The 25,392-nt window shown below is 45.7% G+C and overlaps 1 protein-coding gene across 1 annotated transcript; it reads right to left on the minus strand.

The window, feature by feature from the left end:
- Positions 1-1,910: 1,910 nt before the first annotated feature.
- Positions 1,911-24,870, minus strand: SRPX2 (sushi repeat containing protein X-linked 2). The gene is made up of 11 exons (XM_046672657.1): positions 24,549-24,870; positions 22,655-22,871; positions 18,124-18,204; positions 10,502-10,693; positions 8,246-8,422; positions 7,819-7,945; positions 7,538-7,659; positions 6,038-6,217; positions 5,574-5,707; positions 3,560-3,681; positions 1,911-2,440 (listed from the first exon to the last, which is right to left on the minus strand). Exons 2-11 carry the CDS (start codon positions 22,734-22,736, stop codon positions 2,260-2,262), a joined length of 1,398 nt encoding a protein of 465 aa, XP_046528613.1. The 5' UTR covers positions 22,737-22,871; positions 24,549-24,870; the 3' UTR covers positions 1,911-2,259.
- Between the last annotated feature and the right edge of the window lie 522 nt (positions 24,871-25,392).

Below are 25,392 nucleotides of genomic sequence, written 5' to 3' on the forward strand. Positions count from 1 at the left end.
TATCATTTGGGCCTTTGACCTTCTAGCGTGCCCTGGCGTGCTGCTTGAAGTGTTGGTGATACAGACAAGGAAGGGCATTCATCTTGTCTGATGTGCAATCTTTTGCCTCTGGAACCACAGACCCTGTCAGACCGGAGATTTCCCACATTAACTCATTGTATTTTGCCTTCTACCCATAACTTGCCTCCTGCCTTTCCCCACTCCTGTATTTTCCTGGAGGGAAGAAGGAGACGGGATTTTGCTTCAAGTTTGATCATTCCTCCTTGTCCCATTCTCCTCAGCAACTGCCTGACTTTTTATTTTGCAGTTTAAAATTGAGATATCCACTAACCCTCCAGTGGAAACAGCTTCTCTCTGACTCCCTACTACCCCTGTATGTTCTGGGCTCATAATTTATGTCCCATCACTGTGGTTTGGAGAGTGAATTTTCTTGCATTGAGAGTCTTTCATTCCCCTCTTTCCTCCTGGGCCCACTCTGAGTCTTGTGTCTGAGGAGGATTGTATATGAAAGGTGAAACCTTTCTCCTTTCTTGGAGTTGCCAGCTGGCTTTAAATGAAACGTAGAAAGAGGAGTAGAGGCAGGGTAGCATAATGTTAAAGAACATCGACTCTGGAGCCAGATTGCTGGTGTTTAATCCCGACTCTGCCACTTACTAGGTGTCTGATCTTAGGCAAGTTGTCTATTCTCTCATCTGTGAAATGAGACTAATAACAGTACCTACGTTTTAGGGTTCTCGTGAAGATTTGAGAGTCAATCAATAGAATATTTAGAGTGGCACCTGGCACATAGTGAGTGCTCAAGCATTCTTAGCTCTACCTCTCCACCCAGCCTGCTTCCTTCTCTCCTCTCATTTTCCACTGATGACTCCCTGGATAAAGCTGAAGGAAAAAGGCTGCTGAGTCTTCACTGGGACGCTGGGTTCCATGAGTGTAGAAAAGAAGGTTCTCAGAGCATGGGGAAGTATGCTTTCCTTCCAAACACTGACGCACTGTTGAGGGTGGCTGAAGCTAGGGCATGGGTCTGAGCGTGGCTCCACTTCACAGTGGCCTGGCCTCCAATTTACTTTCAGGCCTGGCTCTTAAGACTTGACTTTGTGCTGCTGTAGCTCCCACTGGCTCTGTGCTCATCTCTTAAAAGTGATTTCTGGGGCTGGCCTGGTGGCACAGCAGTTAAGTGTGCACGTTCCGCTTTGGCGGCCCAGGGTTCGCCCGTTGGGATCCCGGGTGCAGACATGGCACCGCTTGGCAAGCCATGCTGTGATAGGCGTCCCACATAGAAAGCAGAGGAAGATGGGCTTGGATGTTAGCTCAGGGCCAGTCTTCCTCAGCAAAAAGAGGAGGATTGGCAGCAGATGTTAGCTCAAGGCTAATCTTCTTCTTCTTCTTCTTCAAAAAAAGTGATTTCTGAGTAAGTTAATTCATGAGGCTGAAACTGTCTTTTTTTCCCTTCTCTATTATTTAGTTTTACAGAGGCGTCCAGTGGTAGTTTTGAGCTTTCCCAGATCACGAGCTGGGGGCTGCTCTGAGGAAGGGACAGCATTGGCTACCTTTTGCAATTGAACTGGAGGCTCAGTAAAAAGAGATTGTTGCCCATGAGCCAGCTGGAGGGGTCAGGAGAAAACATTCTGCTCTGGCCTGATTTTTCTTTCCAAGCTCCCTCCCACTGCAGCATTTTCCTAACTCTTAGATGAAGCCGTGGTTAACATAACATTTGTAGCCCAATGCCCTAAAAGGGAAAATGATAAACAAATTCAAGGAGGTTTTGAAGTTCCCTCCACCTCCAATGATGCAGTTAACCTGTAAGGAGAATCCAGCTACACTTGCTCAAGTGTCCTGGTTGTCTGTTGTGATGGTGCTGCCCTCTGCTGTCACTTCAGGGTAGAGGAACCATTTGAAACACGCACGGCTGGTTAGTGAGTGAATTTAGGATTTACTTATCTGGAATACTTTGGAGAGCTGGGCAGAGGCCCAGGTTAGGCAAGGAAGACGTTTACCCCCAACCCACTGCCCAGGGCCTGTCCTCAGTCCCTCCTTAGCCTCTTAGGCTCCTCCAGTGCTATCTAAAGCAGAGACTTGCTTAGGGAAGCTATTACACAGCCCTAAAAAGGTGCCTGGAAACGTCCCAGGACTGGTGAAGCTCATCCACCTCAGAGTCCTGTCCCTAGATCCATGGGGAACCATTTCCTCCTTTTATTAGGCTCCAGTTCCAGCTCAGTAGGGGAGCTTTTCCCTTGACCTCAACCAAGCCCTGGCTTAAGTTCACTCGCACATGTCCCTTTGCTCCCGGCGCTGGATCAGCTCCTGGTTGCTCAGTAGATAGTCATCAATGAACGTGAAGATTTCCTCAGGGGTGACAGGTTCCATGTAGCGTTCCCGATCAATTCCCTGCTTGTCAATCAACACCATGTTGAAGTAGGAGCGAGTGAGGTGCTGAAATTGCCTAGAGAGAGGAGCCGGGGAGGTGTGAGACCTTGTCTGGGCTCCATCCCATCATGCTCTACTACCCTCTGACCTTTCACAGCTCCACTGATAGACTAATTCCTTCCCTACTTGATCTCTTGTTCCCATCCCCTCCACTACCTCTCTCAAACTCCTTTATTTTTCTCTGCTCAGACTGTAGTCTTGCTGCCCCTACGTGTCTAGCTCTGCTAGGCTGTCCCTTCCTCACCCCAGATGGAGCAGCTTTGTTATTACCAGGCCGTACTTCCCTCATAGGCCCCCTTAAGCAGGGCTTTCACATATAGCTATGCAGGCTGCACGGAATAACTCCAGGGAGCACCAGTCGCATGCACTATGAGGTGACTAGTGTTTTCTAGAGTTGGGGCTGGGCATAGCCTGCACAGCCACACGTGGCAGCCCTGAAGTTGATCAGTATCACCTGGTCAGCTCTTCTACCTCTAGCTGCAAGTCTGCAGTCTCCTTCTTCTGAGTGGTTCCCAGTCTCTCCCTTACCTGGGACTGAATCTTTCTGTCCCTACTGAGACTGAACCCTGGAGGCAGGTATTGTTTATACAACAGAGAGCAGTGAAGGCTATATTGGCTCTGAGTATATGTGGAGGCATTGGAAGGGTGATAATAGGTAGATAATGAGAAAAGTCAACTTCTACCACCTGTCACCTATAGTCTTCTCTCCCCCAGGGGCAGATGGGTATGATTCAGTTCTCAGTGCCTACAGATGCCTTTTGCTCCTTTGGAGACTGAAGGCAAAGAGGTGAGGCCATGAGGCAGCAGGATCAGAGGCTTATCTGAGTCATGTTTGGGTCTAGCTGTGTCTCAGCTCTGGCTGTGCTTCAGAGTCACCTAAGGTGCCTTATAAAAGCACAGTCCTGAGGTGATTTTGGGTGGGGCCTGGTCACCTGTATTTTAAGCCACCCCCGACCCTGCCACTTGATTCTGATGTCCTGCCACTCTCTGGTCTTACCTAATGCATCTGTAAGAGTTCACTCACAAGGAGTGCTCCGAGAGAGTAGTGTGTGCCATTTCTCCCACACCTCTCCTGTTGCCCGTGTCCTGCCTAGGATTTCTGCCCACCCCTTCCACGCAGGCTCCCAGCCTGGACCTGAGCTCCTCGATGATGTTGGCTGACAGCTGTTGTTCCCGGATGCGCCCCACCTCCTGAGGTGGCTGCCCCACCAGCTCAATGATGGTCACATGCCGTAGATCCAGTCCGCAAGTGGATTGCTGGAAGGGGAGAAGTTTCTGAAATAGGCTCTGAAACTCAAGCCTAAGGCTACTTAGTAGATTCCCCCTAGGACCACGTTGAGGCAGTGTGGGAAAGGAGGGGCTTCTTCCCCAACCATCGCACAGCAGGGTCTACAGCCTCTTCCCTCTTCATTCCTGAAGCACTTGCCCTGACAGTGTTCCCTTGATTCTAATAAAGTGTAGAAACAGATTACACCATGTGGGGTAGAAAAGAGAAATGGATTGATAAATTGCAGAAACACAGTCTCTCCTGGCTTAGTTTTGCATAAGTTTTAAACTACATAGTTTCTTAACAGATGGCTATTGTGATATGATAATAATGGCTCTTGTTTATTTAACACACATACCTAGTGGGTTGTAGGAATAATCTAATTTAATCCTCACAACACCCCTAACAAGGTAGGTGGTATCATTCTTATTCTGTAGAGGAGAAAGTAACTTGCCCCAATTTGCATGACAGTGAGATGCTGAGCCAAGATTCAGACTGAGGGCGGATGCTGCCTGCCCCAGTGTATGCTCTCTACCACTAGGCTACATGGCCAGGGCCTTCTCTCTGTCTCCAGGATTTCTGTAAAACAGTGCCCAGTGCTCTTTTCATTACCTTTTGTGCCTTCCTTGCACAGGGCAGGACGCCCAGTAACCCTACACTGGCTCTTTGTTTTGCCAGGTCCTGCAGGGTCACCTCTTTGCCAGTTGCCTGGGACAAGGTTTGAAGCAGCAGCGAACACTCCCTGGTACCCCAGCCCTTGTTTAAATCTTTGGGCTACTCCTAGTCCCGACTCTCAGAGTCGCTCTCCTCCCTGACTGATTCCTGTTCTTGTTCCTGCTTCCTGTTGCAGCTGAGGTGTTGGCTTTGTCCGCTTTTTTTGGATCCCTGGAGGAACTAGGTTCTTTTTGGTTTAGACACCCAGGATCATCCTTTTGATAAAGCTGCTTCCATCATGGGCCTCTGAATATTGACTTGGCAACTTCTAAGATTCAACCTTTAGAAACCCCTTAAATAGCTTCTCTCACCCGGGTATCCAGCCCTTTGCAGCTCTTCAGAGCTGGTTCTCTTGGTCTTGTCAGCACACCCTGAGTTCTCTTCAAGAACCTAGTCTATTGTTTTTATACGTCCCAAAGGTCACATCTATTTTGCCCTATCCACCTCTCCCTCCCCCTGCAAGTGGCTTTGGCTAGATAACTTAGTGTGTTAGAAATCGTCATGCAACTCTCTCCTTCTACTTTGAAATATCACACCACTTTTCCTTCTGCTACTGGTTCTGGTTAAGAGCACAGATCTTGGAGTCAGACTGCCTGGGTTCAATCCCCGCTTGGCCACTTACTAGCTAGTAATCTTGGGCAAATCACTTAAACTCTCTATGCCTCAGTTTCCCCACCTATAAAATGGGGATAGTAATATCACCTACCTGAGCAGGGTTGTTGTGAGAATTGAATGACAATGTCTAAAGTGCATACTTGTATACCTGGTACTTATATAGCACTTACAGTCTAAGTGTTTGTTAGTGCTATTATTCCTTGAAAATATAAATATAATTAATTCCCAACATTTACGTTTGGTCCGACCTGTCTTACAAGTCTCTCCAGAGGGCTTTGCCACCCTCCCTTCCCATCCTTCACCAAGCCCCCTGCAAGTAACACCTGCCATTCCAATGGCCTCACTGCCTTTTCAGTAAAAGCATAGCAATTTTTAAAATGTGCTAAATTTGTGTATAGTGAAACTGATCAAATGTTGTCCACAAAAAGTTTGAGGAAGTAGGGTTTGTGCTACGGAAAGAGCAACTCTTTGATTTGGAGGCGGTAAGGGAGTAATGGGGTGGGGATGGGGGTGTGTAAAGGAGCTAAGCCCTGATTAGGGGAGTGGTTCTCACCTGCAGCATAGAGATCTGCATTTTATAATATCGGTTGGAGGGATCCGGAGCTGAGACAATGAGGAGTCGCCGTTTCTCATAGAACTGATCCAGAAGGCCAGCAGCCGAGTTGACATTGACATTGATCTTCATAGCTAGGGCAGAAGCAGATGGCCAGTCAGGGTATGGCCTTCTCTTTCATCCTAGCTTACATAACAACACTTTGAGGAGCTCCAGTCTTTCTGGTTAACCCTTTGTTGTTGTTTCTCCCTTCCCTTGGGGGAAATCCTGAAAGAACACTTGGAGATTTTTAAGCCTTCTTCTTGGAGTAGGAGCACATTGGCTCTTAAACACACCTCAGAACCTCACCCCCATTTCCACATCATACACATTGCTCTTGGACCACTGTGCCACACACATGGGGATATGCTCCAAAGTAGCCCTAATCACTGTGTCCACTCTCCCCATTCCCTGGTTTCACTTACGAGCACAGACGGGTGGTGATCCTGACCACTGGCGGCTGGACTGGCAGACCCGGGAGGGGGTCCCTTGGCGCTCATAACCTCCGTCACAGTGGTATTCACAGGTGGCACCATAGTTGTCCCCTGCTGAGGTGCAGGTGAGGTAGCCATGCTGCGGTGGTTTCAGAGTTGGGCAGCGTCTCACTGTCAGGGAGGAGTTCCAGTTAGAGACTGTGGTATCTCTGTTAGGAAAAAAAGGCTAAGAGGGTGCCCATGCTAGGTTTTCTAGATCAGGAGACTTAGGATGATCAGAATGAGTGATGTCTGTGTGTCTCTAATGGCCAGGGATAGAGCCAGAATTTCCCTTTCTAAGGGATTAAATCTGAAATGTAGACAAAGGTGTTCATAAAATCTGGAAGCACAGGTGAGTATACATATTGTCATCAAAAAACTATCAATCTGTAAAAAAAAATTGCCATTTTTATTTTCAGACTTTGTGGACAAACCCTGTATAATGATGACCACCTTACAAAATTACTTTTAGGGGGCCAGCCCCATGGCCTAGTGGTTAAGTTCGGCATGCTCCACTTCGGTGGCCCGGGTTTGGTTCCTGGGTGGGGACCTACACCACCACTTGTTGGTGGCCATGCTGTAGTGGCGACCCACATACAAAATAGAGGAAGATTGGCAACAGATGTTAGCTCAGGGTGAATATTCCTCAGCAAAAAAAAAGAAAATTACTTTTAATATCAAAAATAAATCAGAGGAGACTTAAATATCCACCAATGGGAAAAATGTTAAGCAAATTATGATATAGTCTTAGAAGCAGTTTTTATGCTGTCATTAAAAATATTTCTGAAGAATTTTTAAAGAACATAGGAAAACTACTTGTGTTATAATGAAAAGTGAAAAAAGCTGATCTAAGACTGGATATACAGTATGATATCAACTATATATATATTTTAAAGTATGTGTAGATAAAAGCCTGGAATGAAAATACCAAAAGATTAACAACAATTGCCTCTGGACAGTGGAGTAATCGATTTTTTTCCCTTTGTATATTTCTTTATTTCCCAAATGTTCAACAATGAGCATGAATCATTTTTATAATGAAAAAAGCAAAACAAAACAATACAACACAAAACAAAGATGAAGAATCAGGCAGCCAACACCACCAATTTCAGCAGAGGTGAAAGACTTAGAACAAAGGCTGATTAGATTTGACAATTAGAAGGCCAAGAAAAGAAATAGAGATGGAGTATCTTTGTGAATTTTATCTAGATTTAGGAGAATGAGAAAGTCTTGTTGAGGAGTCAGGGTTTCTGAAACATGTGTACGCAACGCACATGTGACGCAGGCTTCCTGAATGACCCTGTTTGGTGAACTTGTTTTTTCCCTCTCCCAATATAAGTGAGGTGTCTGTTTCAGACCTATCTAGATAGGGGAGGCTTGTGGTGGGCATCTAGAGGGTCAGGGTAGAGCAGGAATAATGAGCAATGTGGAAATGGAAGACTTCTTTCTGACCTTGCACTTTCACAATGAACTTGCAGCTGGCCCGGTTGTAGGCTCGGTCGTAGGCAGTGTAACGAATCACATGCTCTCCTTCGGGAAAGTGAGAGCCAGGCTCAGGGCCCCGAAGTGTCACTCTGCATGGGACAGGGTGAAAGAGCCACTGAGGAAAGAGACTCTTAGAATCAGGGTCTGGGACACATCATTGCTCTTGCCTTAGCCTGTGCAGTTCAGTGTGGGCAGCCTGAGAGCCTGGGAGAAGGTGCTGGGAGGCAAAAGGGGCAGCCGTTACTCACCTGGTGATGGTACCATCGGCAGAATCTTTCACCAAGGGTGGGTCCCAGTATACTCGAGCAGTCAGTTTCTCTGGCTCTGCCATCTTCTCACGTGAATGGGGACAACGGATCTTGGGGGGATCTATGTCTGCCAAGGTCAGAAATCAGGTGCTGACCCATGAGCCCCTGCTTACCCTGAAGGGAACCCATAGAAGCAATAGCACACCACTGGCTAGGTAAAAGACGCACTCTCAGTTCAAGATGCTCAATGCAACTAGGGAAGGAAGCCCCACTGCAGGGGAAGCGATCACTTTGTTAAGCATGTGCCCAGGGTGCCACCCTCATAGTGAGCAGGAATGCCATCTGTGGTCAAAACTCCACATCCTTTGTGGACATAATGCCAGGGTGGCTCTTTGCAGCAGGACAACTGGGAGCAACCAGCATTTACCTACACACACAGGCTCGCCTCCACTCCATCGCCCATCTTCCATGCAGATTCGGCTGCGGTCACCTTCTAGGTAGTAGCCACTGGAACAGCTGTAGTCACAGCGGGAGTCAAGAAGCACCCCATTTGTACAGGTATAGGTGCCACTCGTGATGAATGGCAATGCGTGGCATCTCACCTCTAAGAGAGAACCAAGTGGCAAGCTCAGTGGCCTGTGGGACTATCTGGAGGTGATGCCTGGACATCTACACAAGGAGAACCATATCAGAGACAGCAGAAAATACACAAAACTCTACCCAAAACTGCCCTTACATTTTTGTGCCTACTTGACTCTTCTTTCCTAATTGCCTTCTTTTTTTATATTATAAAGTATAAGTAGTACTCTGGGCGGGGGCAGGGTGGTGCGGCTCAAAGAAATAAATTACTTGTCCAAGTGCATGGACTAGAGAATCACACCTGAGTTTGGATCCCAGCTCCACCTCTAGCTCTGTGACTTGAGCAAATTCCCTCATCTCTCTGCTTTCATCACTAAAATGTACATACTTCATAGGATTATTGTGCAGATTAAAAAAGACAATACATATAAACCTCTGGGCTCATTTAGGACCTCAGCAGCGCTTAGGTTTTGTCTTTTGTTCCTCAAATGCTAGATGCCCTTCAAGAAATTCAAGGCTCCTTTTTGAGTATAATTTTGGTGTTACCACAAGCCCTCCTCAGCTGCGGCTCACTTAGCTGTGGAAGTAGGCTGGCCCTCTGTCCAGGTGAGAATACAAGTCAGGCCAGTGCCTGGAGGGCCAGCTTTGGCGGTATTTGACTAAAGAGGAATCCATGTGCTTTAGACACTACATGTGCCAGAAGCGGGGACTGCTACCACGAAATGATTATGAGCCTGTGCTTGCCAAAGTCTAGTTTGAGATGCCTGAGACTTGAAAGAGGTAGGCAAGCCATACATTCCTCTAGGTTGTCTAAGTTCTAACCCTGAATAAGTTCAATTATTGGCGCTTTGAATAAAGATGCTGTAAGCTATGTCCATTTTACTTCTTGGTCAAACCAGAATTGAAGATTATTGCCTTTTATGTTTTCCACTATCCTTTATGTAAAGACCTAAAATGACCTCCTTGAAATCAGGGCCAAGAAAAAAGATTTGTCTTTTCAGAAGAATTTGTTTTCTTAGTATTATATAACAGTGAAAATGATAGATCCAAAGTGTCCACCCTTTTGTCTCGTATGAGGAAGGGCAAAGCCAGATTCAGTGTTCAAATATAGTAATTAATTCATTCTGGTCACCTGGAAATATATACATCTCCATTATTTTAACTGATGTTATGTTCGTTTATAGACATTTTAATTTTGTAGGGCTAATTGAAATTCATTTTGGAAATGATGGGGTCTAAATCCTAAAACAAATTAATTACAGTCCCTTAGAGGGGCGTGATGGCTTACTGTTCTCTGGCTATCAAGCTTCTCCTCTTCTCCATAGCCGTCTTCTCTGACCAACCCCATTTCTCTGTGAGTGCTGAGCTCTCTGTGTCCACTTACACTGCATTCATGTGCACACATTTGTGTTTGTATCCCATTCGTCTATAAGCAGCCTGGGAGTAACTGAGGAGTTGAGTATGCTCCTGAAGTGACCAATACAGGGCCCCACACATATGGATGTCCTACAAATGGCATTCAGCAATGGACACACAAAGCTCAGTTGCTAAAAGGGGGTAAGCTGCAGAGCTTGAATAAAAGGTAGGGATTTGGGAGCTGAGGGGTGCACGATTTGGAATGTGTGTGTATTAGCATCCCCACATTCTAGCCTTAGGGATTCTTCTTGACTTGCAGAAGAAAATGAAGAATAGCACATGTCTCATAGCTTCACTGCCAAGGCCTTCTAAGGCCTTAGGCCAGGAAGTACAGCAGTTTACCACAAGTGGAAAGAGTCTGAGACCACACATTCCTCGAGAGCTCCAGAGGAAGGCCCAGGTCCACATCGAGCCCCAGGCCCCAGCCTTACATGTACTCCTGGGCCTTCTGAGCCCAAAGGGCTGGTTGCCACTTAAATGCCCATATTGCTTGGGCAATAACCACAGGGAGAGAAAATGAGCTAGAATGTTAGGATGGGAAAAGGCCCTGTTGAGCGCCTGTGGAAAATTCTCAATTTGTACTAGATAGAGGGCATAATAACACCTCCAGGCATATACCCTCAGTGGCTGGCTGGCCAGCTGGATTCTCTTACATACACATGTCAACATTTGCGCACACACCACTTACGCCTGCAGTAGGCAGTTCCAGACCAACGGCGGCTTGGCAGGCATTGCACCGACCTACGTCCGATCAGTCGAAAGCCTCGGTCACAGGAGAGCTCACAACGAGTGCCCAGGCTGCTGTGATAAGTTCCTCCCCTTGGTGAGTAGCATGTAGCTTCTCCATCCTGGATATTTAATGTATAACACCATCGGGGGGCTGTAGCAATAGAAGAAAAGTAAGCTAGGAGTACAGTAATGAAGACAGTGTGGTATTGGTGAAATGATAGACGCTTGGATCAATGGAACAGAATAGAGAGCCCAGAAATAAACCCACACAAGTATGCTGAAATGATTTTTGACAAAGGTGCAAAAGCAGTTCAATGGAGGAAAGATAGCCTTTTCAATAAATGGTGCTGGAGCAATTGAACTTCCATAGACACACAAAAAAAGAACCTCGGTCTAAGTCTCACACCCTGCACAAAAATTAACTCAAGATGGATCATGGACTTAAATGTAAAAAGTAAAATCATAAAACTTTTAGAAAGAAGCATAGGAGAAAATCTCTGGGATCCGGGGCTAGGCAAAGAGGTCTTAGACATGACATCAAAAGCACAATTCATAAAAGAAAAAAATCAATAAATTGAACCTTGTCAACATTACAAACTTTTGTTCTGTGGAAAGCACTATTAATAGTCAAAAAGACAAACCACAAACTGGGAGAAAGTATTTGCAAACCACATATCCGACAGAGGACTAGTATCTAGAATATATAAAGAAGTCTCAAAACTCAACAGTAAACAAGCAAACAATCTAGTGAGAACCTGGGCAAAAGACATGAGCAGACATGTCACTGAAGAGGATACACTGATGGCAAATAAGCACATGAAAAGATGTTCAGCGTAATTAGTCATTAGAGAAATACAAATTAAAACCACAACAAGATACCATTATACACCCATTAGGGTGTCTAAAGTTAAAAAAATATGGCAATACCAAATGTTGGTGAGGATAGAGAGAACTAGAACTCTCATACATTGCTGAGGGAAATACAAAATGGTACAGCCACTTTGGAAAATATTTTGGTAGTTTCTTATAAAGGTAAATATACACTTGCCATGCAACTCTGCAATCCCACTTTGGGTATTTACCCAAGTGAAATGAAAACCTGTGTTCATAAAAAATCCTGTACACAAATGTTTGAAGTATCTCTCTTCAGAATTGCCAAAAGCTGGAAACAGCTCAAATGTCCTTCTATGGGTGAATGGTTAAACTAACTATGGTTTATCCCTACAAAAGCATGAAGTCCTAATACTTGCAGCAACATGGATGAATCTCCAATGCCGTTTGTGAAGTGAAAGAAGCTGGACTCAAAATGCTGCATACTGTAGGATTCCATTTATACGACATTCTGGATAAGGCAAAAATCTGGGGACAGGTCAGTGGTTGCCAGAGATCAGGGGTAGAGGTCAAGGATAACCTCAAGGGGCAGCCCTGTGGGAGTTTTTGAGGCGATGAAACGGTTTGGTACTGTGGTGGTGGTTACCTGACTATGCATTTGTCAAAACTCGTAGAACTGCACACCCAAAAGAGTGAATTTTATGGTATGTAAATTTAAAATAATTGAAAAGAAATAACACCAAGACGTAAGCTAGAGAGAGGAAGGGAATCCGATATCAAAGAAGGCTGCTTAGGCATGAAAGCTTGATCCCTGTTCAGTACTGAGCACAAAAGGTTATAGGGCCATTAAATTATAACGGCGTCATAAACACGCCTCATTGGCTACACAAAATAAATGACTCTTGAGTGGGTTCCAATTTTAAAGGGACAGATACAAACAGGCAGAAGGCCACGTGCCCAAGGAGGCACACACAGGATGGCACAGATCTGTTAGCCTGGGGTTGGGTAGGCTAAAGCCCCCTATGAGCTCATTGGCTCCCACATCCTAAGGGACAAGAAAAGGGGGCTTTGAAAAGAAGCACATTAGGAGCTAAAGGAACAAAGAAAGGCTAGGGCCTCTGCTTGAGGGCAGCTGGAGAATGAAGACAGATGACGGACGGTGAGAAAACTATCCTTGAAGCAACAACACGTTTGTGGCTTCCAGCGTTAGTTTTGAGCCTGTGGCTGTGACACACGGCTGCCATCTGGAGACACCATCTCCAAATTACAGCAAGTCTCTGAAGCACGACAGTTGCAGGGCTGCTGATTATACAGTCCCAACACATATCACCAACATTTTACACGGGAGGCTGGGACCTCAACGATCACCCCTGTCCTATTTCTCGCCCATATTCTGTCAAGGAAAATACACATCAGATTGGAATGAATAGGACAAGCAAGCATAGTAAAGGGAAATATGAAGCTCAGGGTAAATGCCGAGACAGGAAGAGAGGGTCTAACTATCGTAAGTAAGTGCAAATTTGCTACCCCAGAAGAATCCTGGCATAAAGGAAGCAGGTTGGAAGGCTGGGAAAGAGCAAAAGCACTATCCCAATTTTTTCCCCAGCTTTATTGAAGTAAAATCGACAAATCAAATTGTATATATTTAAGGTGTACAATGTGATGTTTTGACATACATTGTGAAATGATTACTGCAATCAAGTTAATTAACACATCCATCACTTTACATAGCGACCATTTTTTTTTTTCTGGAGAGAATACATAAGATGAGAGAATACGTAAGATGCTCTCTCCTAGCAAATTTCAAGTATGCAACATAGTCTTATTAACTATAGTCACCATGCTGTGCATTAGATCCCCGGAAGGAAGAAGAAGGCAGCTTCTGGGAACTATAGCCTGGTGAGACTGACACCACTGATAGCAAAGTGTTCTAGAATATTTAAACACAGGCTTATGATCAGTTAGAAAGCGAAGTGGTGATCTCCAGGTACACTCAAGAACAAGTAATTCCAGAGTGACCTCTTCCTTTTTGGGCACGGTCACCAGACGGGTAGAGCAGGGGAAATTGTGGGTACACTACGTGGAAGTAAGTGAGGCATGTGCCAATGCCTTTCATGCCATTGATGTGGGTGAGATGAAGAAATACAGGAGAGGTGACAGTACAGTCATGGAGACTCATAACTGGCTGAACAACTGTACCCAAAGAATGCTGATGGGAAACTGAAACTAAGAATCTGACTCAATACTGCACTGTGAAAATGTCTCGTAGGAAATATGCTACTCATTACTGAGCAGCTATCGTGTGCTAGGCACCATGCTTTGTATTTTCATTTTCACATCCATCATCTCATATAGCTCTCCCCACAGCCCTGTGAGGTAGGTGGGTGTTTATCCCTATTTCGCAGATGAGGAAGTAACTTGCCCAGGGTCCCTCAGCAAGTATGGGGCAGAGCTAGGATTTGAACCCAAGCTGTGTCTGGCTCTAAACCCATATTTTTTTCTAACCACGATATCTGCCACTGCAGCATGTTAGGCTGCTATTTTGAAGTACACATTTACATTTTTGAATAGGTAATATAGCCACGTGGTTCAAACCCCCAAAAGTATAAAAAGTTACACGGTAAGAGGTCTCGCTCCCACCCCTGCTCTGATGCCTACCTTCACTTAGTCCCCCGCAAAGAACCACTGGTAATAGTTTCTTTATGCATATAAAGCAAATCTTGCTATAGATTCTTATTTTCCCCTCCTTTTTAACACACAGAGTAGCATATTATGCCCACTGTTCCCACCAATGCTTTTAAAAATAATCTTAATGTGTTTGAGATCTTCCCATATCACTACATAGCAACCATGCAATTTATTTAAACAAAATAACATTTATAAAATACACAGCACAGTGACTGGCACATAACATGAGCTTGCTTGTCCAGGGTCAAAGAGCTGGAAGGTGGAGGAGCTGGACTCGAACTCAGGCCCATGGCCTCTGCTCTGTGAAGCTATTCACCGATGTCTTTTTAGGGATTATAAAGAAAACAAAGTTCTAACAACAGGATTGAAAAGGCCTTCTCTGTGATTATCTTCAGATAACCCAGGCAGAATACCAGCTTGCCCGGGGCTGAAGCCCTCTGCAGGAAAAGCGATGGCCCAGAGGAATGAGCGCATAGCTCAGAGAAGGGTTTCTGATCAAGCTAGGAGTCAGGATAAGGGAGTGAAAGTTCAAGATTAGTGAAAATGGCACCAGACTACATGGGCAGTTTGCTCTACAGTAATGATCTGGTTTTTACTGGTTAACTCTTCTTCTTTTCTTTTACCTGTTTTTTTTAAAAAATGGGGTACATTTTTGAGGCAAGAGATGGAATGAGCATGCTTTTGGAGTCAGACAGACCTGGGTTTAAATTCCCGCTCTGCCAGCTGCGAGCTCTGTGACTCTCTAAATTTACCTTCCCTGAGCTTAGTCTCCTGATCTGTAAAATGGGGATAATAAACCAGTTTCATAGGGCCGTTTTGAGAATCAAATGAAATGGCATGTGTAACAAGTATATCTAGCCCTGGGAATGAAATTCCCTAAAGCAGTGTCTGGGTTTGAGCCGCTGGCTCATCCGGCTTCAAGCAGCAACTCGCTGCTGCCCCCTGGAGACGTCATCCCTAAATTACAGAAAGTCCCAAGCACTACACTGCCAGAGCTGTTGATTATGAGGTCACAAAGACCTTACAAGGGAGGCTGCGACCTCAGGTTGTACTGTCCTGTCCACCCCTACCCCCTCAACACTGACAACCTCACTCAATTAGTTTTATGCCCTGAGACTAAGTCCCAAAGAGAGCCGTGAGACACTTGACTCCAAGGCCACAGGCTGCCATGTGGCTTATATTTTCCTAAAGGGCTTTATGCACATTTAAAAATAACCAGCGAGGCAGGTTAATACTAATCCCTAGGGCTGCCAGACCCCTTGAAAGTACCTTCTGCATCTGTTGCTTTTTCCTATCCACTTCTCCCATTTACAGTCTCGTACAATCTGGTTTCTGCTCCCAGGATGCCAACCAGCCAGGAAACATTTCTTGAGCATCTACTTTTTACATAGCTCTGTGGGAGTGTCATACATGGCTCCTTCTGTTAAATCGGTAACTATTTTGTTGAGGGTAATAAAAAGTAAACCCAAGAGGCAGTACCTAATGAATGCAAATGAGTTGTCCAAATAATAAGCAGCTATTTCAGAAGAGGTACATAGCAGGTACTCAATAAATATTCATTGAATAAATGAATGAAAGAACGAATGGATGAGGGAAAGCTCAGTTTGGACTAAAGCAGTCAGGGAACAGAATAGAGTTCTACTAATCTGGCTGAAGCATAGATTTCATGGGGAGTAGGGGTAATGAGTTGGCAGCTAGACTGAGGCCTAATTCTGTTAGAAATGGTCACAGTGGGCCACTAGGTTTGGGGAAGGGACACACATGAGTCAGAGAATGCAGGAGGCAATTGCCATTATCCATGTGTGAGGTAATAAAAGTTTTAATCCCATGGATTTATAAAGAAATGACAGTTCGTGGTGAATGACTGGTGAGAGGTGATGAGGAAAAGGGGGGCCATTAAAGGTGATGGGGGCTATTAGAGGTGCCATTGAGGCATTTTTAAGAGAATGATGGTGCCATTATCTAAAGTAGGGTGGTCAACTGTAGAGCCCCTTTCAGGGAAGATGAAAGAATTTAGTGTTAGATATCTCCAAATGGAAGTGTCCAGCAGCAGCTGGAGATGTGGTCCAGGAGCCCAGGAGACAGGTCAGGGTTACCCAAAGTTCAGATTTATGCCTCATTCTCTCTCTTGTCACCACTAGAAAGCCCATCTCCTTTCTTGGCTTCAGCTATGACCAGAATAGTGAAATGTCATGGAGCACCATGGAAGGCGGGCTGAGAAGAGAGAGATGTGCTCCCTGCTGCTGAGAACCTGGGGAGATTGAAGCTGAAGAAAGGGCCATATGATTCAGGCATTGGGAGAGAATTGTGATCTTCAAGGGATGTCGTTTCAGCATGGAGATTTGTGGGTGAGTGGGAATCAGACTGTATGGAGTTTAGGAGTTTGTGGGTGCTGAGACAGAGAGGCAGTGGGTGTGGACCATTTGGCAGTGAGAAGATAGGTAGAAGGTAATAGAAAGGAGCACAAAGGAACCCAAAGCTCTGATCATTTCTCTAGTGAAACTTTCCTCAAAGGTAACCATTTACCTTCTTCTTGCCGAATGTAATGTTTGCAATCCACTCAATTTGTCTCTTTGCAACATTTGACACAGTAGATCTCTTAGCCCTTCCCCTTCCTTAAAACTCTCTTCTCCTGTGGCTTCTGTAATATGATAGATACTACCCTGATCTCCTCCTACATGGCTGACCACTAACTATCTCTTTTTCCCTTGCTGGCTCTTCTTCTGCTACTCACATCTGTGGATGTCTTCTAAGGCTCTGACTTTGGCCCTCGTCTCTCTCACACAGCTCATCCATCTAAGCTGATGACTCACAAAACTCCATCTTTCTACTTCCCACTGCCTATACGGCACCTTCACCAAACCAATTTCCTTTTCTAACCTTGTCTTTCTGAGAGGGTTCTTACAGTTCTCCCAAGTATTCAGACTGGATGCTTTTAGATATCTGTTTGTTTCTTAGCCTCTTGGTACATCAAATTTGTACCAAGTCTTGCCATCTCGTTCTTTGAAACATTTCTTACGTGAAACGTACTCTCCATTTCTTTGCCACTACCCTCAATCATCTCTAATCAACATTACTGAATCCTGGAGAGTCTCCTTGACCCAGGCTCTACCTCTCCTGAACTCTTACTTTCTGTACACAATAACGAGGTTAATATTCTGAAATTACCATTTACCATGTCACTTCCCTGTGCAAAAACATAGGATGACTCCTTATAACTCCTAGCACAACAACTAAACTCTTCCACATGGCTGGCAAAGCATGGAAACAAGGACTCTTAGGAATGGAGGGGATATTAGATGTCACCTGGTCTGACTTTCCTTCTAAGGCAGGAATTGCTATTCAGCATTCTTCACAGAGAGTCCTCCTGCCTCTCCTTAGAAAAGTCCCTGGATCATGGAGCCTTTCTTAATTTGGTCTCATTCTTTATAGTCAACTTATTTTCTACTACTCCCTCCACATCCCATCTCCTCCAGTCAGGCTGGTTTTTTCCTAGCTCCTTCCTCTAACAGGTTTGTTCTTACCTCTATATCTGTGGCCATCTGCTTTACTGAATGCCCTCCCCTCCCCTTTCCAGTTCTCAAAGTCCACCCATCATTCAAGGCCTAGTCTAAATGTCATCTTTCATGGCTCCTTCCCTGACCTCTTTTTCTTACCTCCTATTGCATTTACTGCCACCACACAGTTTCACACTTACTTGTCCTATGTGTGCTAATTTTATTGCCCCTTCAGCCGTCCCCCCCAGCAGAATGTAAGCTCTTTGAGGGGGAGAGAAACCCTGTCTTAGATTTTGTATCACCCACAGGCTTACCTTGCACAGGATTAGGCATACAGTAGGTACTCAGTCAATACTTAATGATTAGTAATAGATGAGCAACCTTAGCGCTAGAGAGGTGAGGCCACCCCTCTAGTAACCAAGTTCATGATTGAAAATCACAGCCCCTGATTCCCTGAGCTGCAGTTTTAGCACATATAGTCAAGCTGGATGAGGATGCTTCAGGGAGGGCCTAGGTCTTAGGCCAGAAAATACCCTTCCTGAGCCTGAGAAGCAGTGAGGATTACCTCGGTAGTCTAGGGCAGGGCCCTGTGGGACCTCTTCAGCATATACTTCATTGTAGCTTTCATCTGGGTAGTAGCCTGACCCTAGAATGAAGAAGACAATATCAAGATGGCATATTGATTTCTCATTCAAGTCCTTCCCAACCTTTCCCCTATCCAACTTGGTCCCTTCTTCAGGACATGGCACTCCATGGGTAGGGAGCCAGGGGGATATTTAGTGGGGAAAACTCTGTCTTGTAAAGCAGCAGAACTATTGTGGGCAGACCTCAACACCTCAGATGCGTAGAGAGCGAGCTCATGTTGTGGGCGAGGGCTTACAGGTAGCACTAGAAGCCTCCATTTAAAAGAAAAAAAAATCAGGGGCCGGCCCCGTGGCTGAGTGATTAAATTTGTGCGCTCTGCTTTGGCGGCCCAGGGTTTCCCTGTTTCGAGATCCTGGGCGCGGACATGGCACCGTTCGTCGGGCCACGCTGAGGCGGCGTCCCACATGCCACGAGAAAGACCCACAACTAAAATATACAGCTATGTACTGGGGGGATTTGGGGAGAAAAAGCAGAAAAAAAAAGAAGATTGGCAATAGTTGTTAGCTCAGTTGCCAATCTTTAAAAAAGAAAAAAAAATCAAACTTCTGGATCATCCATTAATCCCACCAATCTTGACTGTAAATGGCCCATTTCCTTGATGCAACACGCAAGTCTTGGTGAGACACTGATGACCAAGCTCTGAGGGTGGACTTTTGTCCCAGGTAGGAGGAAAAAACAGAGGCTGAGTAAGGGTCTTCCCACTAATGACAGTCCTGCTCACAGTCCTCGGAGGGAAACGATTCCCCAAGCTCCCATTAGCCTACAGGCCACCAGCCTTCTGGCCCCTGGTTGCCCTTGTTAGGAGTGGCATACCCAGGCAAAGAGGGAGGGCTCAAAAGGCAAGGGGGAAAGAGAATAGTTTCATGTCCCGAGCAGTTTGTCCTGGTTTGGAGAAAAAAGAAGGCAGGTTCCTTAGAGAAGTTTCTGGTTCCTCTAATCAGCAGGAGCTTTAGCAGGCATCTGCTGAACTAGAGGACATTCCCAGTCCACCCCCACTCCGTTAAGTGGCCCCGTCACTGGTGGAGGCAGGTCTGCGGCTGTCTGGGAGACTAAACAGTGTGTTCCACCAGACGGCAGGAAATTGGTCATGAATACAAACTAATTGGAATACAACTTGGTCCTTTCCGGAGCGAAGTTTCCGGAAGCCCTCCTTTCAGCCTCCCTGAGCCCTAATGCACGCACAGGAATAGAGCAGCCAGCCGTGCTGGAGTCAGAAGACAATTCCTCATTTCCAGGAGAGGGTGTGCTTCCAGGACAGGGCAGGGTTTTGGTGCTGGAGCCCTTTGGCCTGTGTAAACACTCAGACCACAAGCTTGCCTGCCTCCTCTCTGGGAAGAGGCACAGGGCCCCCTGCACTAAAGGGTGGAGCAGAGGGCTAGATGATGAATCTCCATTCCCCACAGAGCCAGACTGAAGGTGGGGGGTGTTGAGAAACCAGTCCAACTTGATGAACAAGGGAATGAATTAAATTGAAAGTTTGCCTTATGAAATCATGTCCTTTTTGGTTTGCCCTCATTCCAAAGGAAAGAGTTCATTTTTTCTATTTCCCTTTATTTTTTTCTGTTTTCCCATTTCGGTTTTTCTTCTGGCTTCCGTTTATTTCTCCTTAGGCCTCTTCTTCCTTACTTGCTCTTTTCCAACATGGGAGGTTTCTTGGGGTGGGGGGCGGGAACGGGCACAGAATTCTTGTCAGCTGTTTCAGTTTAGTATTAGCCTCAAAGCCTTACAGCTCCTATAAACAAGAGGCCAGATGTGTGTGATTCCCTAAAGGATTCAGTCCCCTCACTCTTGTTCCAGAGCTCGCTTGTGAAGAAATACCCAGCAGGGAACAAGCCTCTGTTTACCAGAAGGGCAAACAGGGGTGTCAGAGGCCTCTGGCTGGATAACAACAGAAACAACTTGACTGCTAACATCACTCAGCACGTACTCTGCGTTCAGCCCATTACATATGTTCTCTCCTTATGTCACCCTAACGTCTCAGTGAGGTAGACACCCTTATTACTCTCTAACGCACAAATGAGAAAGCAGGCTCAGAGGAACTGAGCGAGTAGCCCAAGGCCTCCTGGCCAGTGAGGAGCAGAGTGGGCATTCCAGCCCGGGGCTATTTGACCCTCTATACCAAACTCAGACACTCCACTAAAGATGCTAGTAGGGGAGAGCTTTCGACAATGTCCAGCAGGGATAAAAATCCGAAATTGTTCTTGCAATCCAGCTTTTTCAGTCTGTGTGTGTGGGATTGAAGGCCACCAAGCATTTTACATCATTCCAGAATTGCAGGAGATGTGGGAAAGCTGAGGCGAAGATTCAATCCGATAATTACAGTCTCCACCAGGGTGCAGAGGTAGCTGGACCACTGCTAAGTTTGCTTTGTGGTGGGAATGCACTTGAGCCGCCTTCCCATTTTAAGCCTTTCCATGTTCCCTCCTTGCCCGTCTTTGGGTATTTTTTGCGAATATTAGGATACTGAGATGAGACATAAGAAACTAAAGGGGCATCCTCCCCATATTGTTCTGTCTGCTTGCTCCTCTTCAGCCCTGGGGGGGGTGGTTTGGGCAGCATTCCTCAGCTCCTTTAGATCAGCCAGTGGTTACTGTGTGGTCTGTTACCGGGTTCCTCCAGCTTCCTTAGTACAGTCAGACCCTCTAAGCGCTGCCCTTCACAAAGGTATGGCTGGAAATGTAACTGATAGTTGAAGACTATTTTAAGATCCACACTAATGCTTGGCTTCTGATAACAAATACGGTCTGACTTCCTCAACTGCACAGATATGCCAATACACACTCCCAACTCACTGTTTTCTTTATTTATATTCTTAACCCTTCCCAACCCCTGCTGATTATTCCTGGACCCTTTTTCTGACTAGCCCTGGATTCACACTTGGCTGCTTTCCTTGTGCCATTCTCATCTGAGGACAAGACTATGGCCATGAACAAAACAGTGCTGGATGCATAGAGAGTGGTCAATAAATATTTGTCAAAGGAATGAATGAACGGAGCAAGCTCAGGCAGCTGAACTAGCAATGTAAGGGAGGATTATTCAAAAATTCCCCAATTTCTCTCATCATGTAGCCTTCAGAGACTAGAAATGGGCAGAATGAGTGGGTTTGCAGGGCTGTCAGAGACCTCACCAGCCTGGGCTCCTCAGAAGGAGTGGTGACCCTGGTGATTCTTGTGGAAGGGGAGTGCCACCTTTGCAAACAGCACATTGAGAGCTTCAACAGAATCTAAGTTTTGAAAGAACTTCCCTGTCCTCAAGACTCCACCAGCTCGGGCTTCCAGCCTGGGAAGGGTAAAGACCTTTGAACTCCATGAGGGTTCTTACAGGTGTTCAAAACTGGGGTTTGAGCCATCTAATCTCCACACCCTAGTCCGGTGGTCTTTGGTCTTGTGCACTTGAACTGGAGCTGGGAGGATGTTGGGGAGGACAGCTGCACATATTATCTCCTGGAGACTTGGGGCTCCTTTAACCCCAAACAGTGTGTACTCTGCCAAGGGCTTGACTTGAATTTCTTCATCTCAATGTCAGCCCTTGTTCTTCACCCCCTACAAAGCCAGGTTAAGCCAAAAAGGGGAAGAAGTTTGCATATTTGTTTGAAAGCTTAATGCAGCTGTTCCAGACAAACAGAGCTACTGCCAAAGGCCTCCACCAGGAGCTAAGGGCATGTGGAAAATTTTAGCTGCAATGACTGTGGCTGTGATGGAAGCAGTTTGTTATTTACTCATTGCTGGATATTTTCCTAACTCCATTGGTTGGGCCTGTCTCTTTCCCCTACTCCCCCGAGCCCCCATGAGGGCAGACACTGTAGGCCACAGAATATTCTTAGCACTTGGAATGCCAGCTGGGCCCCATCAAAAAACCTCTGTCTGCCACCTCATTATCCATCCTTCATTCCTCCCCCTCCCCTTTTCCCTCTCCTCACTGAGTCTGTTCTCTTCAACTCTCTATGTCTCCAAGGGCAAAGGATGAAACATTCAGGAATCCAGAAATCCCCATCCTTTCTGAAATAAGGAACAAGCCAGAAGAAACTGGGGAATTCCTGTTTAAGAGAATGTGATCTGTATTGTCATTAAAATCCGTGGCAGAAAGAGGCTATAAAAATCTCATCCTATAAATAAGGTCTAGGGGAGAGAGAAAGAGAGAGGGAGGGAGGGATGGTGTGGGGGCAGGGAGGAAGCTAAGTGCATAAGCAGGTGAGACAATGGCCTCAAAAGCCATGTTGTCCAACCTTCTCATTTTTATGCTGGCGCAGCCTATTTTCAAATATCTCTTGTTAGTTTGCCTCAAAAGCCTCCTTTGGTAGCCTGTTGCTATGTTTAACCATCTTTGTTGTCAAGAAGAGTTCTTCTCTGTATCTAACTTAAGTGTTTCTTATTGAAGTCTAACTCTTTCATTCTCCAAGGCTTGGTCCAGGCCCTGCCTGGAAATAATGGGCAACAGCTTCTAAAACATACCTGCATACCATGTTGGTGTCACTGCTGGGGTGAGGAAGAGCAGCAGAGAGAGAGCTCCACTTTGAGTTAGTTGACTGGCCATCCTTGAAAGGGGGGTGGCAGTTAGGGAGATAAGAATAGAGGTATGTGGCCAGAAGTACCAGGGCAAGGGAAAATAACTTTCAGCAATCAGCCATCAATGAACTTCCAAAAGTGAGAGGAAGCAGAAATGCGGAATCTGCGAGGAAGAAGAGAAATTTTTAAGTTAATGATTACCTGTTATATCATCCCCCTTGTAAGATCTTCCACTTTATAGAATAACAAGACTCTATTTGTTATTTATGGTCTCTTCTCCTCCCAGGAGGAGGAGGACATAAAACAATCAATTCTCAGTTGACTCTGGTGAGATCAGATGCAAATGTTCCATGGTCCAAGTTATAGAGGAACATTTAGGTCCCATGATCAGGAAAGGGCCAACATAAAGTCGTATAGAACCAAGAGGGAATCTTGTGATCTAAAGACTGCCAGTTGGTAATTTCATCCATTTAACTAGCATTTCCTAACCACTAATCTGGGAAAGCATTAGTGTGTATGGAACTAAGAACTTGAACCCTGGAGTTAGACAGACCTGGATGTGTATCCAATTCTGTCCCTATTAGATATGGGGCCTTAGGCAAATTCCTTAACTTCTCTGAGCCTCAGTTTCCTCATCTATAAAATGGGAATAATAATAGTATCTGCCTTATAGAACAGATTATTGCCTGGCACATAGGGAAGCAATCAGTATATATTAGATATTATTATTATCAACTTCGTATTGGACAGAACGAGATGTCTCCTTTCTCTAGTCTCTCAGGCAGTAACTATACCCTGGCTCTGTTCTTAGCTTTGGGTTTTGAGGCTTAGTGGTTTGTTAGTGGCTTCTGGCTTTCCAGTGCAGCTTAACCTTCTAGTTTTACCCTGCTGAGCCAGCAGGAAGTCAGTGAGGTTGGGGAGAACCTACTGAGGTACGTGAGGAGAGGGTGAGCAAGCTCCAATTGCCCTCTCACTTCCTGTCCTGTCCTCACTCTAATGAGATGAGAGTTTTGTGGTTCCCAGTAGGCAAATACTTCATAAATGACAGTATTAAAACTTGCAGCCCACTGGGATAAACCGGCCACTGGACTTTTCAGCAAGCACCCATTCACCCACATGCTTTCAATGAAATGCCATGCACAGGGGAGGAGTCAGTCCTAGAAATGGAGAAACAACAAGATGGCAGATCATAGGCAGAGTCCTTAAGTGACAGGAGAAGTCCAAGAATGCAAAAATTCATTTTCTAATTCATTGCTATTTGGCTTCAGGTTTTGTCTAGAGAGTGGCAAGGAAGCAGGATAGAGAAAAAGTGAGAGTAAGTGAGGGAGGCAAGGAAAGTGGAAAGATGTGGGAAGGAAGCTAGAAAGAAAAGAAAATTTGCCCAAGCTGAAGGAAAGAGATAAAAGCAGAAAAAGGGAACAAAAGGATAAGAAAGAGGAGATTAAAGAGAGATCCAGGAAAATGAACAGCTAGATAAACTAATCACTGGCCCCTCTGCCACATGCAGCCTCAGTCCAGTTCCTTGGTTCTGGAGCAGGGGCTTTCCTTTTCAGACCTGGTGCTCTGAGTCTGTGATGGCTTCCCTGCCCACCTCCTTCCCAATCTCAGACTGAAAACTTGACTCACCGGAGTCAGCCATCCCTCTGCTGCAGGCTTGGACGGTAGTGGGAACCTGTGCCTGCAGCCGGGTCACAGCTCAAATGGAAAGCAGCGTATGATCCAGTTTCATAAAAGAACGTCTCCTGGCCGCCCCCATGTTGCCCAAGTCCTGGGTCTCCTTACCCCCCACAGTTGTGAAATTGGGTCATATAGTGTGAAGGGGTTAAGCAGCAGATCTTACCTGTTGTATGGGTTTTTGTGCTCTTTCTCTCTCCTTCTTTATTTTTCTCCTTCCTCTCTGCTCCTCTCATCAGTTGGAAAAACTTCTACTTTAACATTCCTAGAACGAGTGGCTCCTGGTCTGTCCGGGGCCTCCGGGATTCTGTTAACACTGCCCAGATGTTAGGATATCCGCATCTGCCAAAAGTTTCCTTAAAGCTATATGACCCCCAAAACTATAGCTGTTCCTCCCTCAGAGAAGGGTTTTAGAGCCGTGGGGGAAGAAGGAGCACAAGGACTGGAGGAACTCAGTCCGTCTGCTGCAGAACAGGGGAAAGTGTGAATGGCGCTGGCCCCAAGCCCGTGAGTATAGTAATGACTAACGGAGGCTGGCTAAAGGGCCTCCAGAGATGTGGCGCACTGAAGAACACTGCTTTTTATGACTCAGCATGATGACAGGATTGAATGAAAAGGAATTTCACTAACTCCAAAGAGAGGGGAAGAGTGTAGCTGACTTTGACATTCCCTGGAGACTTCCCGGTAATGCCTTAGTACTCCCCAACTACAAGTTGCCTTGCCATCCATATGTACAGGGTTGGACACACTTTGAAACCCTCTCAGTGATGACCTAACTTCTATGGACTTCAGTTTCTGATAAGATTATGGTGTTTACAAAAAATATTATGTGCTTCTTGCCTGAAGAATCAAGACTAATTTCCTGGAATAAGAGTGGAGGAAGAGCGTGCTTAGAAAGGCTTTAGTGGGAGGCTGTTTAAAGGAATCTAGATGATGTGTCCATGGCAAGGTTATAGCCATTGCCAAGCTGTTTCCCAGTGACCTCTGATGGAGGGATATGTTTCTCTTCA

This window comes from Equus quagga, chromosome 10 (assembly GCF_021613505.1).
Source record: "Equus quagga isolate Etosha38 chromosome 10, UCLA_HA_Equagga_1.0, whole genome shotgun sequence".
Lineage (NCBI taxonomy): Eukaryota > Metazoa > Chordata > Mammalia > Perissodactyla > Equidae > Equus > Equus quagga.

Coding starts and splice junctions, on each gene's coding strand:
- SRPX2 (XM_046672657.1), bottom strand. CDS start 22,736: ATGGCCAGTCAACTAACTCAAAGTGGAGCTCTCTCTCTGCTGCTCTTC. Junction 18,205..22,654: donor GACACCAACATGGTATGCAG/GTATGTTTTAGA, acceptor TCTTCATTCTAG/GGTCAGGCTACTACCCAGAT. Junction 3,682..5,573: donor TGCAGATCTCTATGCTGCAG/GTGAGAACCACT, acceptor CTCCCCTTCCAG/CAATCCACTTGCGGACTGGA.